Below are 15,192 nucleotides of genomic sequence, written 5' to 3' on the forward strand. Positions count from 1 at the left end.
ATGGTTATGACCACTTATATAGTGAGAGTTAGTTGTTCGTGGTTGTAACCATAGATACCTAAATTAGTGCAATACCCTGCACATGAGGTAAGTAACATAGCTAATCAGGAGAACTATACTACTTTAATTGGAGATATTTGCTAATATTATTATTGCACCTCCTATATATTGGGCTACAATCTTGGAGATGGGGATAACCCTTTAAATATTTATTTTCTGTTTAAATATATTTTGGCAATGTTCTTTTTTCATACAATAATCTTTATTAAAAGTACTAATAAGAAGTCTTGCAGTTTTCACACTCATCACTGGGGCTACCTAGACTCTAGTTTCCTGTTATTTCAGGAAACAATACATGTCCATAGCCACATTGGTCACACCTTGACCCTGTGTTTTATATTAAAACATCTAATATGTGTGTCCAAAGGGCATTGTGAAGGGAGGAGGAGCAGGCTCAGTGGTGACAGCACCTATTGTAATTGGTGTGAATTTTGGTGGAGGTGTGACTTTTCAATGTTATCCTGCCTCTGATGATAAAGAAACTGCTGTAAACTCTTCCTGAGAGAACAGGAATTAAGTCTCATGGTAAATGGTGACCCCTTTCCAGAACAGCATCCCCCAACTCTGCGGTGAGCGGCAGTATGGCTCCATTCAAGTGAAGGGTCACATGTTGCACTTTGCTGTGTAGGTGGATGGCCTGGAGCGCTGCTGTGGAGGGAAAACTTAGAAAGATACGCTGCATTTTCTTAGGATTGGTTGTTAACCTATATGACAGACCACCACCAATCATGGTGATCGTATATATAGTCTCACAATATGTAATGGAGTGTATGATGGGAGAACCCCTTTAAGTCTGGTTTCACAAGCCATTTTTTTTTAATTTTTATCTTTCCAATATTTATTTTAATGGACATTAAAGGGGTTTTCTCATGAACAAAGTTCAACAGATCTTGGGAAAATAATAATTTCCACATTTGGATGTGTTTAAAAAAAATGTTCCTGTGCTGAGATAATCTTATATATGTGTCCCTGCTGTGTACTGTGTAATGGCTGTGTCTGACTGTACAGGGACATGATCTGATCAAACCACATCTCCTGGGCCGGGGAGGACGCAAAAAAGTATAAAGATGTTACAGCACGGGATCACAAAAAATTCTTTTAATGACGTAAAACATTTTTTTAAAAACAGACAAGAAAATGTTTTACCTCACAAAAAGAATCAACTCTGGGCCGGGGAGGATGCAAAAGAAAGTATACAGATATTACAGCACCGGATCGCAAATTATTCTTTCTACGTCTCTCATACCACATCTCCTGTGCTGGAGAAGGCACAAAAAAAAAAAAAAAGAGTATACAGACATTACAACACTGGATCACAGTTGATTCTTTTTGTGAGGTAAAACATTGTCTTGTCTATTTTTAAAAAATGTTTTACCTCATTGCAAGAATTTTTTGTGATCCCGTGCTGTAATATCTTTATACTCCTATACTTCCCCTGCCCAGGAGATGTGGTATGATCAGACCATGTCCCTGTATGGTCAATTGCTCTCAGTGAGAGAAACAAAATTAAAATTTTGTAGTTGTGCTACCTTTTATGGTCCTGTATGGTCAGACACGGCCATTACACAGCACATAGCAGAGACACAAATATAAGATTATCTCAGCACAGGAACATTTTTTTTGTCTGACTGTACAGAAACATGGTCTGATCATACCACATTTCCTGGGCAGGGGAGGACACAAAAGAGTATACAGACAGGAGAGCACTGAATAATCGCTGATTTTTTTTGTGAGGTAAAACACTTCCCTGTCTGTGTTTTAAAAAATGTTTTACCTCATAGAAAGAATTTTGTATGATTCCGTGATGTAATGTCTATATACTCTTTTTAAATCCTCCCCTCCCCAGGAGCTGTGGTATGATCAAACCATGTCCCTGTATGGTCAGACACGGCCATTACACATCACATAGCAGGGACACACATATAAGATTAGCTCAGCACAGGAACATTTTTTTTGTGTGACCATACAGAAACATGGTCTGATCATACCACATCTTCTGGGCTCGAGAGGGCACAAACAAGAGTATACGGACAGGAGAGCACGGGACCACAGCTGATTCTTTCTGTGAATTAAAACATTTCCCGGCCTGTTTTAAAAAATGTTTTACCTCATAGGAATAATGTTTTTGTGATCACATGCTGTAATGTCTTTGTATACATTTTTACTTCCTCCCCTGCCTAGGAGCTGTGGTATGATCAGACCATGTCCCTGTACGGTCAGACACGGCCATTACACAGTACACAGCAGGGACACATATATATGATTATCTCAGCACAGGAACATTTTATTTAAACACATCCAATTGTGGAACTTATTATTACTCCAAAACATCTCTGATTTGGTTAGTCATCTTTGGCAAGTGAACAATTTTCACATGGCTCATGCCAGGCTGACCTACATAACACGCCCCTGAGGAGCGTTATGGCCACTCGGGCATATTAGATTAATTTGTGTTAAGCTACAATGGCTTAAATCTATGTAATCTATTAAGTATCATCTATATATACCATATGTGCAAACCCTATAGAGTGATCAGTGAGCAAATGGCGCTAATGTCCTGCTCTGGTTTTCTTGACAGTGTGCCCCCGGGGGGTGTCTGATGGAGCTGTGTATCCAGCTTAGTATCATTATGTTGGGGAAGCAGCTGATCCAGAACAACCTGTTTGAGATCGCAATACCGTGAGTACTCCCAGCATGGGCATCATTTTGTGTCCATTTTAATTAAAAATGTCCTTTTTTTACCTAGTTTCTCGATAATTCTGACGTTTTCAACACCTTAATATTGATACCCTCATTTTAAAATCTTTTTAGGGACAACCTGTCCTTTTGAAGTGTTCAGTTTATTCCCGTTGTTTTCCTGAGAATTCCATTTTTTACTTCTTTTAAATCCGGTATAGAGTTCCAGAGATATTGGGCTTTTTGTCTATTGATTTTATCAAGGAGGCGTGGCTCACTGGCTCCTCGGGGGCGTGTCTTTAGGCTATTCTGCATAATTACCCTGTGAGCCACGCCTCTTTGATAAAGACTATAAAATTAGTACTGAATAAAAAGGTCCGTATCTTTTGAACTGGATTTCGGTGGATTTAAAAAAAAAAAAGAAAGAAGGGGAACAGCGGGAATAAAGTAAGTAAAAAATTGGCCCCTTTTGACGTAATGACTATCGCTCTTTAAAAGATTGAATCATCAGGATGCAATCTCTGGTAAATGGGGTTCTGCTATTGGCAGCCATGTCAAATAGTGATCTGGTCGGCTAGTTACGACTAGCAAGGTGGCTACTTCAGGGAAATATAATATTGCATGGTGGGATTATGTAATTCATGAAAGGCTGAAGTCCTTCAGGAAAGGAGTCATTCTTCATTATGAGTCATAGGGGTGTGGTCCTTAGCGGAGGAGTCCTCTCTATGATGTCCATTTGTTCTTTTAAATGTCAAGGGTGTGTCACAGGTGACGGACAGTCATGTAGTTTCTGGCAATAGAAGGTCACAGTGTTTGGCTGAGCAAAATGCTTCCTGACTTTCTATTCTTCCTGCTGTCAGTATTCATTGGTTTTCATCTCTCCCCCTTTTGAACTCAGCAGAGCGATCCTTCCATTCAGTTGCTGATTATCAGTACTATCCATGTACTTAAATCTTCCCTGGACTGGTACTGGTGATAATATTCGGTTCAAACAAGCTCTGGTTGCAAGCAGGTGGCTTGTACCTCTCAGTGGTATCATTGCTGAAACTTTGCTGAACGTCTACCTGAGTCATCTGTGGATAAGTAGTTCACACTTTTCCCCCCATGTGTCCTTGTGTCCTCCTTTAGCGTTTAGTTGGGTTGACGAAGAGCTCATCCCATCCACTCCTTATTTAGGGTCCAGCACTAGGGATTCCTAGGGTCAGGTATTCTGCTTGGGGCATAGGTGCAGAACTTATCTAGGGTGGTGAGGGACAACAGGGACCAGCAATAGGTTTGGTCAGGGGTCACCAGCTCCTCCTTTCCTTCCCTTTTGCCGTTTGCTTGGTACTTGCCCGTACCTAGAGTGACATTAATGCATACGGACTTCAGACAACCCCTCGAAGATGGAATTTACCTTAAAGTGATTTTCTGTCATCCTTAAAAAAAATTTGCTAGAGTGCAAAGAAATAGTGTAAAATGGAAAAAAGTCTATACTAACGATCAGGTAATTCCGATAAGTTTCCGCAGCAGCAGCACAATATTTCCTTCCCGCCATCTGCTACCAATCACTAGATCTCCATGATGACTACTCAACACTACTGTAGGCAGTGATTGGCTGCATCTGTCACACGGCTAGACCACTGTTATGACCAAAATGGACCACCGAAGAGATGAACTAATTAATTAAAAAATATTCGTTCTCTTGTGATTCTATACCATTCTCTTCATCTCATCAAACTTTTTAGTATTTTGAAAACTCCTTTAAGTTCCTCAGTCCTGGAGATTTGATTTTGGAGGGTGGTCAGTAAATGTAAATGGTAAATGGTAGTGTGCTGATCAACCACTAGGTGTCACTACGTGCAACTAGTGAAAGGAGTAGTCAAACAAGCCGGAGGTCAGAAGCCAGGAAATAACGTAAAGGTACACGGGGAAAAAGCAGAGCTAAGATCAGGGAAAGAGCCAAAGGTCAGAAGCCAGGTAGTCCCGTCAGGTACACAGGGAAAAAGCGGATCTGAGGTCAGGGAAAGAGCCAAAGGTCAGAAGTCAGGAAGTCACATCAGGTAAACAGGGAGAAAATGGAGCCAAGGTCAGGAAACAAGCCGGAGGCCAGATGCCGGCTTTGGGCGGCACGGTGGCTCAGTGGTTAGCACTGCAGCCTTGCAGCGCTGGGGTCCTGGGTTCAAATCCCACCAAGGACACCATCTGCAAGGAGTTTGTATGTTCTCCCTGTGTTTGCGTGGGTTTCCTCCAGGTACTCCGGTTTCCTCCCACACTCCAAAAACATACAGATAGGGAATTTAGATTGTGAGCCCCAACGGGGACAGTGTTCCTGATGTATGTAAAGCGCTGCGGAATATGTTAGCGCTATATAAAAAATAAAGATTTATACAAAAAAAAAATAAAAAAATAAAGATGCCTAGGGAAAATGTCAGAGTCATGGGACCGAGAGGAGAAGGGTCATAAGTAGAGTTGAGCGATGTTCAAGGTTCGTCAATTTCATGTTTGAGTGATTTTGGGGGGTGTTCGAGCTTGAACTCGCGCTTTTTGCTAAAAGCTCGACAGTTCGAGTTAGGTTCGAGAACGGTTCAATCAACAAAAACGTGGCTTTTCACAGTAAGGCTATGTGCACACGTTGCTATCTGCATGCGTCCTGCATCCCCAGCACAATCCCTCTCTCTTTCCTACTCACCGATCACAGGCGTCTCGCTGCACGGCTGTCACAAATCTGCGGCGTCTTTTCCTCTTTAGAAAATGGCTGTCGCTTCATTATTCAATCAGGTATTCAGTGCTTTCCCAGCACACCGGAGCCCATGATTGGTTGCAGACAGACACGCCCCCACGATGAGTGACAGCTGTCTCACTGCACCCAATCACAGCCGCCGGCGGGCGGGTCTATATCGTGCAGTAAAATAAATAAATAAATTAAAAGAAAAATAAAAACATGCAGTTTTCCCATATTTGATACCAGCCAGGATAAAGCCACACGGCTGGAGGCTGGTATTGTCAAGATGGGGAGCGCCACTGTATGGGGAGCCCTCCAGCCTAACAATATCACCCAGCAGCCGGCCCGAAATTGCCGCATCCATTAGATGCGACAGTCCCGGGACTCCACCCAGCTCATCCCGAATTGCCCTGGTGCGGTGGCAATCGGGATAATAATGAGTTTAATCATGCCAGGCGTCTCCCCGAGATACCTTCCATGATTAAAGTGGAAGTGAAAGTAAAGAAACACACACAGCGAAAAATCCTTTATTTGGAATAAAAGACAAAAAACCACCCTCTTTTACCAGTTTATTATTCCCCAAATACACATCCAGGTCTGACGTAATCCACACAACACTGTCAGCTCTGCTACATGAAGATGCAGCAGCACCATAGAACACGATCGCGCTGTGTCCTCTCCACGTAGCAATGAAGTAAATCGCGCTGTCACCAGAGACTACAGACATCAAGATCAAATCTGCGTTTCTTTATCATTAGAGGCAGTAGCTCAGTGGATAGAGCGCTCGCTTAAGAAGCATAACTTTACGAGTCCTGGTCCCAGTAAAGAATTTAATTTATTTTTTTTTATTTTTTATTTTTAATTTGAAATTCTAATTATTATATATATATATATAATTATAATTTAATTTAATTATGCACTGAGCGTAGGAGCCGGACATCAGCTGTGAGCCGCAGGACACACCTCTAAAATCGGAGCAGCTCACAGAATGAGGCTGCATTGATCTCTCCTCTCTCTCTCTCCCTCTGTCTCTCTCTCTGTCTCTCTCTCTTTTTCTTTCTCTCTCTTTCACTCTCTTTCTCTCTTTCTCTCTTTCTCTCTCTCTCTTTCTCTCTCTCTCTCTCCTCTCTCTCTCTTTTTCTCTCCCTCTCCTCTCTCTCTCTTTTTCTCTTTCTCTCTTTTTCCTCAGTCTCTCTTTTTTTCTCTCTCTCCTCTCTCTCTTCTCTCTCTCCTCTCTCTCTTCTCTCTCTCCTCTCTCTCTTCTCTCTCTTTTCTCTCCTCTCTCTCTTTCTCTCTCTTTTCTCTCTCTCTCTTTTTCTCTCTTTCTGTCTCTCCCTCCCTCTCTCTCCTCTCTCTCTCTTTTTCTCTCTCTCTTTTTCTCAGTCTCTTTTTCCCTCTCTCGCTCTCTCTCTTCTCTCTCTTCTCTCTTTTCTCTCTCTCCTCTCTCTCTTCTTTCTCTCTTCTCACCTCTTCTCTCTCTCTTCTCTCTCATCTCTCTTTTCTCTATCTTCTCTCTCTCTTCTTTCTCTCTTCTCACCTCTTCTCTCTCTCTTCTCTCTCTTCTCTCTTTTCTCTCTCTCCTCTCTCTCTTCTTTCTCTCTTCTCACCTCTTCTCTCTCTCTTCTCTCTCATCTCTCTTTTCTCTATCTTCTCTCTCTCTTCTTTCTCTCTCTCTCTTTCTCAGACCTGGCGATGATCAGCTGATGTGGTCACCTGACGGAATCAGCTGACACTATAAGTCGAGAAGTGAGGCAGGCCGGCTTTTTACCGCCCAGCCGGCTAAACTATTAACTGATGCTGTCGGACAGGAGTCTGCACTGAAGTGTGTAGTTTGTTTTTGGTTTTTTTTTGCACTGATGCATCAGCTGATTGTATGAAAGCCGTTTATATAATCAGCTGCTGTGTCATGTGATTCAGGCCCTTGAACCTGACACATCATCTGATCGCTTTGCCTTCCAGCAAACCGATCAGATGATATTGGATCCGGATTGGACTGCGCGGGACCCTTGACCCAGGATTACTGCGGAGGGGGGTTCTTTATTTCAATAAAGATGGAGTCACTAATTGTGTTGTGTTTTATTTCTAATAAAAATATTTTTCTGTGTGTTGTGTTTTTTTTATCTGTACTAGAAATTCATGGTGGCCATGTCTAATATTGGCGTGATACCATGAATTTCGGGCTTAGGGCCAGTTGATAATATACAGCTAGCCCTAACCCCATTATTACCCAGCGAGCCACCCATCACCAGGACAGCTGGAAGAGTTGGATACAGCGCCAGAAGATGGCGCTTCTATGAAAGCGCCATTTTCTGGGGCGGCTGCGGACTGCAATTCGCAGCATGGGTGCCCAGAAAGCTTGGGCACCCTGAGCTGCGGATTCCAATCCCCAGCTGCCTAGTTGTACCTGGCTGGACACAAAAATTGGGCGAAGCTCACGTCATTTTTTTTTTAATTATTTCATGAAATTCATGAAATAATTAAAAAAAAGGGCTTCCCTATATTTTTGGTTCCCAGCCGGGTACAAATAGGTGGCTGGGGGTTGGGGGCAGCCCGTAGCTGCCTGCTGTACCTGGCTAGCATATAGAAACATGGCGAAGCCCACATAATTTTTTTGGTGGCCAAAAAACTCCTGCATACACTCCTGGATGGAGTATACTGAGCCTTGTAGTTCTGCAGCTGCTGTCTGTCTGTATGGAGGAGAGCAGACAGCAGCTGCAGAATGACAAAGCTCAGCATGCTCCATTCACTAGTGTATGCAGGAGAGCAGACAGCAGCTGCAGAACTACAAGGCTCAGCATACTCCATCCTGGACTGTATGCAGGAGTTTTTTGCCCACCAAAAAAATTACGTGGGCTTTGCCTTATTTATGTATGCTAGCCAGGTACAGCAGGCAGGTATGGCTGCCCCCAACCCCCAGCTGCCTATTTGTACCCGTCTGGGAACAACAAAAATAGGGAAGCCCTTTTTTTAATTATTTCATGATTTTCATGAAATAATTAAAAAAAATCGACATGAACTTCACCCCATTTTTGTGTCCAGCCAGGTACAACTGGGCAGCTGGGGATTGGAATCCGCAGCACAGGTTAGCCCGAGCTTTCTGGGCCCCTCTGCTGCGAATTGCAGTCCGCAGCCGCCCCAGAAAATGGCGCTTTCATAGAAGCGCCATCATCTGGCGCTGTATCCAACTCTTCCAGCTGCCCTGGTGACGGGTGACTTGCTGGGTAATAATGAGTTAATACTAGCTTTGTTTTACTAGCTAGTATTAAGTCAGAGATTCTTAAAGTCAGGCAAGTTTCACCCGGCCATTAAGAATCTCCAATAAAGGGTTAAAAAAAAAAGACACCACATAGAGAAAAAATTCTTTAATAGAAATAAATACACAGACACACTTAGAGACTCTATGTTTATTACTCCCTCGCATCCCTCCACGATCCATGGTCTTCTATCTTCTTTCTCCTTCAACCCATGCAGCTCTGCTACATCAGACAGCGCTGCATGGGTGGAAGACGCTGCTGCTTCCCGTGCAGTCTATATCACTCAGTGAGTAGCAGAGGCTGCAGGCTGTAAGCGGAGACGTCACCGCTGAGAGGCGCGTTGCTATGCTATGATCTCCGTTATTGACCGGCTGTGGCAGCCGGTGAATAACGGAACGGGGAAGCAGAACGGGGAGCCGACCATGTGCCAGAGCACCTCGCCGGTACACGGGGATGCACAAACGAGTACCGCGTACCGGAGAGATGCACTGACATGACCTAGCAATGATGTCTAGCCATGTGACCAGTCTGTAGCCAATGAGATAATAGTCACGTGACTGGTCACATGCTTTTTTTGACGTCACAGAAGGTCCTATCATCAGTTCAGGTTACCGGGAGGACGTCGCGATTATCGGAAGGAAAAACGGCGGGAGACAGAGTGCAGGACGCGTCGCGGGGACCTGTAAGTGTAATGGCAATGTTTATTAACTGTATGTGTACATTTATAATGTGTTTTTATGTGTTTGTGTTTGCCTTCAATTGTTTTCAATGGGGTTCGAGAAGTTCGTCGAATGGTTCGCCGAACCGAACTCGAACGGGGCCTCCGTTCGACGAACCGAACTCGAGCCTTTAGAGGCTGTCTCATCTCTAGTCATAAGGGTCCAGGGTATAAGGGCAGGATCAGGACGAGCACTTAGGGGAACCAGAGCACTCACTGCAGAACAGGAACTACAACTGGCAGCGTTGTGGGTGGGATCGCTCTATAATGAAGCAGAGCAATAACCTGGAACGAGGCGCCTGGAGACAGGCTCCTCACAACACCAGCGCAGGACCCAAGACTGGAAAAACTCGTCCACCGGCGTCATACAAAACAGAGCATCGGCTCTGCTGGGGAGCAGAGCACTGTGGGTAAAGATCATGATAGGCGGATGTCTGTTGATCTGGTGTTCCCTCCATCCAATTTCTGGCACAAAGGGGTGGCCCATTGATGGACTTGGAGATCAGATGTAATATCCTGGTTCTCCTTAAAGAGACCCGCTATGTAAAGAGTCCTCCAGTCAATGTTTTACAGGAGAAAAGTATTCCTATTAGCTCTCGTAGGATGAAATAACCTCAGCCTTTATCACTGGTCTTGTTTTAGGGCTCGTCAGACATTGACTTATGGGGTAGATACTTCCTAGGTGGTGCTTTCGGGATCTCTGCTTCCATTCAGAGAGCGGATTTGGATGAAATCTTCTGGAACCGTCTCTTTCGGCTTCATGTTTATACGTTCTTGGATTAGGATACTGTAAGCAACATGTATATGCCTCACTGTCACCAGGATTACAGATAAGGGGAGACTTAGTGATGAAATGAGTCACAAGTGGAATGAATTTATATCATTATGACAAAAGCGGTAAAATATGCAAACACAGGACATCGACTTTATCTCTTGCTGTTTGATCTTCTGTTTTAGGATAGATTGCTAGAGACGAGAACAGGCAGGGTTTATGGTGCGTGCAGGTGGCGACGGTCACTGTCTAGATCAACGCAGTCCTCTCACTTGTCCTTCATCTTGGGTTTGTTTATGAGATTTTGCATAGTTACCAGACGTCAAGTATCAAGATGAAATCCCAGGATGTTCTAATAGTGGCTGACATCATCGGACAATAATCGTGCTACTTAATGTGTGTCACTGTCCGTCATCCTGACTCACATTCCATAGTCATTACAAGAGAAGACTTTAAAAAAAAATGACATCATCCCCATTGCATGAAATACAGCGGGTGAAACACCTACTATATACACATCTCCGATTTTCATATTCCCTACCCCAATGCGTGTTTCGCATCTCTAGCTTCTTTAAGGGGCTTCCTCATTTATAATATTAGGACTGGGTATAATTGTTACTTCTGAACTCTTTATTGTCAACCCCTGCCAACCAAATTCTTTTACCCACACCTCTCTCTTAGGGGGAGCAACCTGCCTTTTTACTACTGGCCCTACCAAACTAATGCAACACTTAAGATACCAAACTATGCTACCCAGCTTACATAGATTATAGACATTCATTCAATAGCCATTACAAAATCCAGATATGTGGAACAATCTTTCAGAATCTGTTGTATTTCTAGGTAAATATATTTCTAAAAGTGATATTGATATGAATTACTCACCAGATGTCAGTAACAACCCATCCAATCCACAAAGGCAAAGAAATCGAACTATATATGTCCATAAATTAAGTTATGTGTAATAATGAGAAATGACACAGGGAAAAAGTATTGAACACAAAGAGAGGTGCAAAAAGCCATGGAAATTCATGACAGCAGCTGAAACCTATCAGTAAGTAGAAAGCAATCCTGCCACGTAATGAAAAATAATATCAGCTGGTTCAACTGATCAGCTGGTTCAACTCATTACCAAGGAGCCACACAAGAAACATCTCATGATGGGTAAAACCAGTGAGCTGTAGTAACTGGGTGCAGAGTAGTACTTGTGGGTTAGTGTAAAATGTCCTGCTGTGACACTAGGTACCCAGCAAGCAGCAAAAGGTAAGGGAAGGGGACCCCAGTGTCTATGGAAGGGGGAGATGGTGACCCCTGACCAAACCTACTGCTGGTCCCTCGGGTCCCTCACCACCCTAGATAGGTTCCACACCTATGCACTGAGCTGGATACCTGACCCTAGGTATCCCTAGTGCTGGGCCCTAAATAGGGAACGGATGGGATGAGCTTTTTGTCAACCCCACTATACACTAGAGATGACACAAGGAGGACACACAGGGGGAAATGCATGAACTATTAATCATTAGATAACACAGTTAGAATATCAGCGGATTTTTCAGCAACAATACCACAGAGGAGTACAAGCCACCTGCTTGCATCCAAGGCTTGAATGAACTCAAGAATATCACCAGCACCAGTCCAAAGAAAGGAAAGGGTATATAAGCACCAAGAGAATACGGATGATCAGCAGATGGGTGGAAGTTGAGCTCCTGCTGGGTCCAAAAGGAAGAGAGATGAATCCAGCAGGAAAGCTACCTATACCAATGAATACTGACAGCAGGAACAACAGAAAGTCAGGGAGTATTTTTTACAGAAAAACACCAAAAAGGAGCCAAGACAAATTATATGTGCACACACAGAATGTGGTGAGCCGTCCTCATAAAGATGGCTGCAGCCGAGGTGCAAGATGCTGATGTCACAGCCACTCAACCTCCACACTAGGGGGGAGGGGCGGCTGCTTAGCATAAGACATGCACACTAATAAGGCTTGCACTGGGAGCCCATCATATAATGAGTGAAATGCACAGTGTCTGAACTGTTATATATATATAGTGCTGTTTTGCCCGCCTGACCTGGGTTTCTGGCGTCATTTATAGGTCACAGTTCAGACACTGTGCATTTCACTCATTATATGATGGGCTCCCAGTGCAAGCCTTATTAGTGTGCATGTCTTATGCTAAGCAGCCGCCCCTCCCCCCTAGTGTGGAGGTTGAGTGGCTGTGACATCAGCATCTTGCACCTCGGCTGCAGCCATCTTTATGAGGAAGGCTCACCACATTCTGTGTGTGCACATATCATTTGTCTTGGCTCCTTTTTGGTGTTTTTTTGATATAGTTCTTTGTGGTTTTTCTAAGTATTTTTTACAGCCAAACGCTGTGACCTTCTATGGCCAGAAACCACATGACTGTCTGTCCCCTGTAACCCACCCATGACAATAGTTACCTGTCAGTCAGTGATAGGAGGCAGGCAGACAGCAGGGAGACGGAATGAGGCTGGAGATCCCATGCAATGTGTGCTACATTGTATTCATACAAATTTATCAATCCCACATTAAATGTGCATTAGGAAACTATATGTAACTGGAAAAAAGAAAATTGTCTTACCTACAATGTAAAAAATGCCTAAAGCAGCCAGCAGATACGTTACCCCAATGAGTGTTTCGCATCAATGTCTTTCTCAAGAGACTTACTGATTTATAATATTAGGACTGGGTATAACTGCTAATTTTGCATTCTTTAGAGTCACATCCCTGCCCACCACCCTCTTTGACCCACACCTCTCTCTTAAGGCCACTTTACACACAGAGATAAATCTTTGGCAGATCTGTGGTTGCAGTGAAATCATGGACATATTGTTCCATTTGTACACAGCCACAAACCTGGCACTGATTGTCCACAGTTTCACTGCAACCACAGATCTGCCAAATATTTATCTCTGTGTGTAAAGTGGCCTTTAGGGGGAGCAACCTGCCTTTTTGCTATTGACCCTACCAAACTAATGCAACACTTAAGACACCAAACTATGCTACTCACCCCAACCTACATGGATTATAGACATACATTCAATAGTCATTACACAATCCAGATATGTGAAATAATGTTTAGGAATCTGATGTATTTTCAGTTGGTTGCTGGTATAAGCAATGAACACATACACAACCTAAACTGTTATCGACCCTATTCCAAGGGTGATAAACTAAAAAATTAAAAATCAATTTCAATAACTTTAGGGGTTGTCCATGGAAATGGCGGGTCACAAAGTTACATGCAAATCAGGAAATTCTTCTATGATGAACAATAGAAGTAGAATTTTCAGGACTGAACATGAAAGGGAGGCATTGGTGATGTTTTCCTTATAGAAATATATTAGAATATTCTTTAAATTAGCAAAAATAAAAATGTTAAAAATATTTACATTTTAGTGGACAACCCCTTTAAGTGTAGGAACTGTAGACTTTATACATTATGTTTGATAATGTAGTATACAAATCCTAAATCTCATGCAGAACAGTCAAATTCTATTTTTATTTAGAAATTAAAGGGCTATACTGGGTTGTATATTGTATGAGAAAGTGGATCTGATCCATTCTCAATGCAATCACCTTTCCTTAAGGGTCACTATAACCCTCCACTAGATGGCAATCATCCACTGAATTTCAGAAAGTCCTTATAATTTGTATGCAGATGGGCTGCCCTCTATATAAACAGGTCAACCAGGAATAAAAATGTGAAAACCAACATAATTAAAATATGTAATATGACCCAGGTTAACCTAAATTGTATGGGCATTAGTAGTGGTGTAACCTCCAATCTTTGTCCTCCTATATACAGACTGGTCTGAGGAGTTAGCAATCTCAGGTTGTGTGCATCATCTCAAATATCTTCTGTATTCTGATTATTAGAAGAGAAACATGCATCTTAAATTCCAACATCTTGATATGAGAATTGCCAGGAATTTCTGTACAGATAATTCCCCCAAATTAGTGACATTTACCTAGGAATTCATAAGGAAGCTATAAGCAGCCTATGATATTAGTAGAATCCAGTGACATCACTGAGAATGCAGGCTATCATATTAGCAGAATCCTGTGACATCACTGAGAATGCAGCCTATCATATTAGTAGAATCCAGTGACATCACTGAGAATGCAGCCTATGATATTAGTAGAATCCAGTGACATCACGGAGAATGCAGCCTATCAAATTAGTAGAATCCAGTGACATCACTGAGAATGCAGCTTATGTTACTGGTAGAATCCAGTGACATCATTGAGAATGCAGCCTCTCATATTAGTAGAATCCAGTGACATCACTGAGAATGCAGCCTATGATATTAGTAGAATCCAGTGACATCACTGAGAATGCAGCCTCTCATATTAGTAGAATCCAGTGACATCACTGAGAATCAAGCCTATCATATTAGTAGAATCCAGTGACATCACGGAGAATGCAGCCTATCATATTAATATAATCCAGTGACATCACTGAGAATGCAGCCTATCATATTAGTAGAATCCAGTGACATCACGGAGAATGCAGCCTATCATATTAGTAGAATCAAGTGACATCACTGAGAATGCAGCTTATGTTACTGGTAGAATCCAGTGACATCATGGAGAATGCAGCCTATCATATTAATATAATCCAGTGACATCACTGAGAATGCAGCCTATCATATTAGCAGAATCCAGTGACATCCACTGAGAATGCAGCCTATCATATTAGTAGAATCCAGTGACATCACTGAGAATGCAGCCTATCATATTAGTAGAATCCAATGACAGCATGGAGAATGCAGCCTATCATATTAGCAGAATCCAGTGACATCACGGAGAATGCAGCCTATCATATTAGTAGAATCCAATGACATCACTGAGAATGCAGCCTATAATAATAATAATAATAATTTTATTCATTTATATAGCGCTGTTAATTCCACAGTGCTTTACATACATTGGTAACACTGTCCCCATTGGGGCTCACAATCTAGAGTCCCTATCAGTATGTCTTTG

General features: G+C 42.7%; 1 protein-coding gene across 1 annotated transcript in view; it reads left to right on the forward strand.

Moving 5' to 3' along the window:
* Positions 1-15,192, forward strand: part of ANO2 (anoctamin 2) — a 318,321-nt gene that overhangs the window by 217,052 nt on the left and 86,077 nt on the right. Inside the window, exon 19 of the mRNA XM_075342181.1 lies at positions 2,639-2,739. Within this exon, the coding sequence (XP_075198296.1) occupies positions 2,639-2,739 (101 nt within the window). The remainder of the gene's footprint in view (positions 1-2,638; positions 2,740-15,192) is intronic.

The sequence above is a fragment of the Anomaloglossus baeobatrachus genome, chromosome 4, assembly GCF_048569485.1.
Source record: "Anomaloglossus baeobatrachus isolate aAnoBae1 chromosome 4, aAnoBae1.hap1, whole genome shotgun sequence".
NCBI lineage: Eukaryota > Metazoa > Chordata > Amphibia > Anura > Aromobatidae > Anomaloglossus > Anomaloglossus baeobatrachus.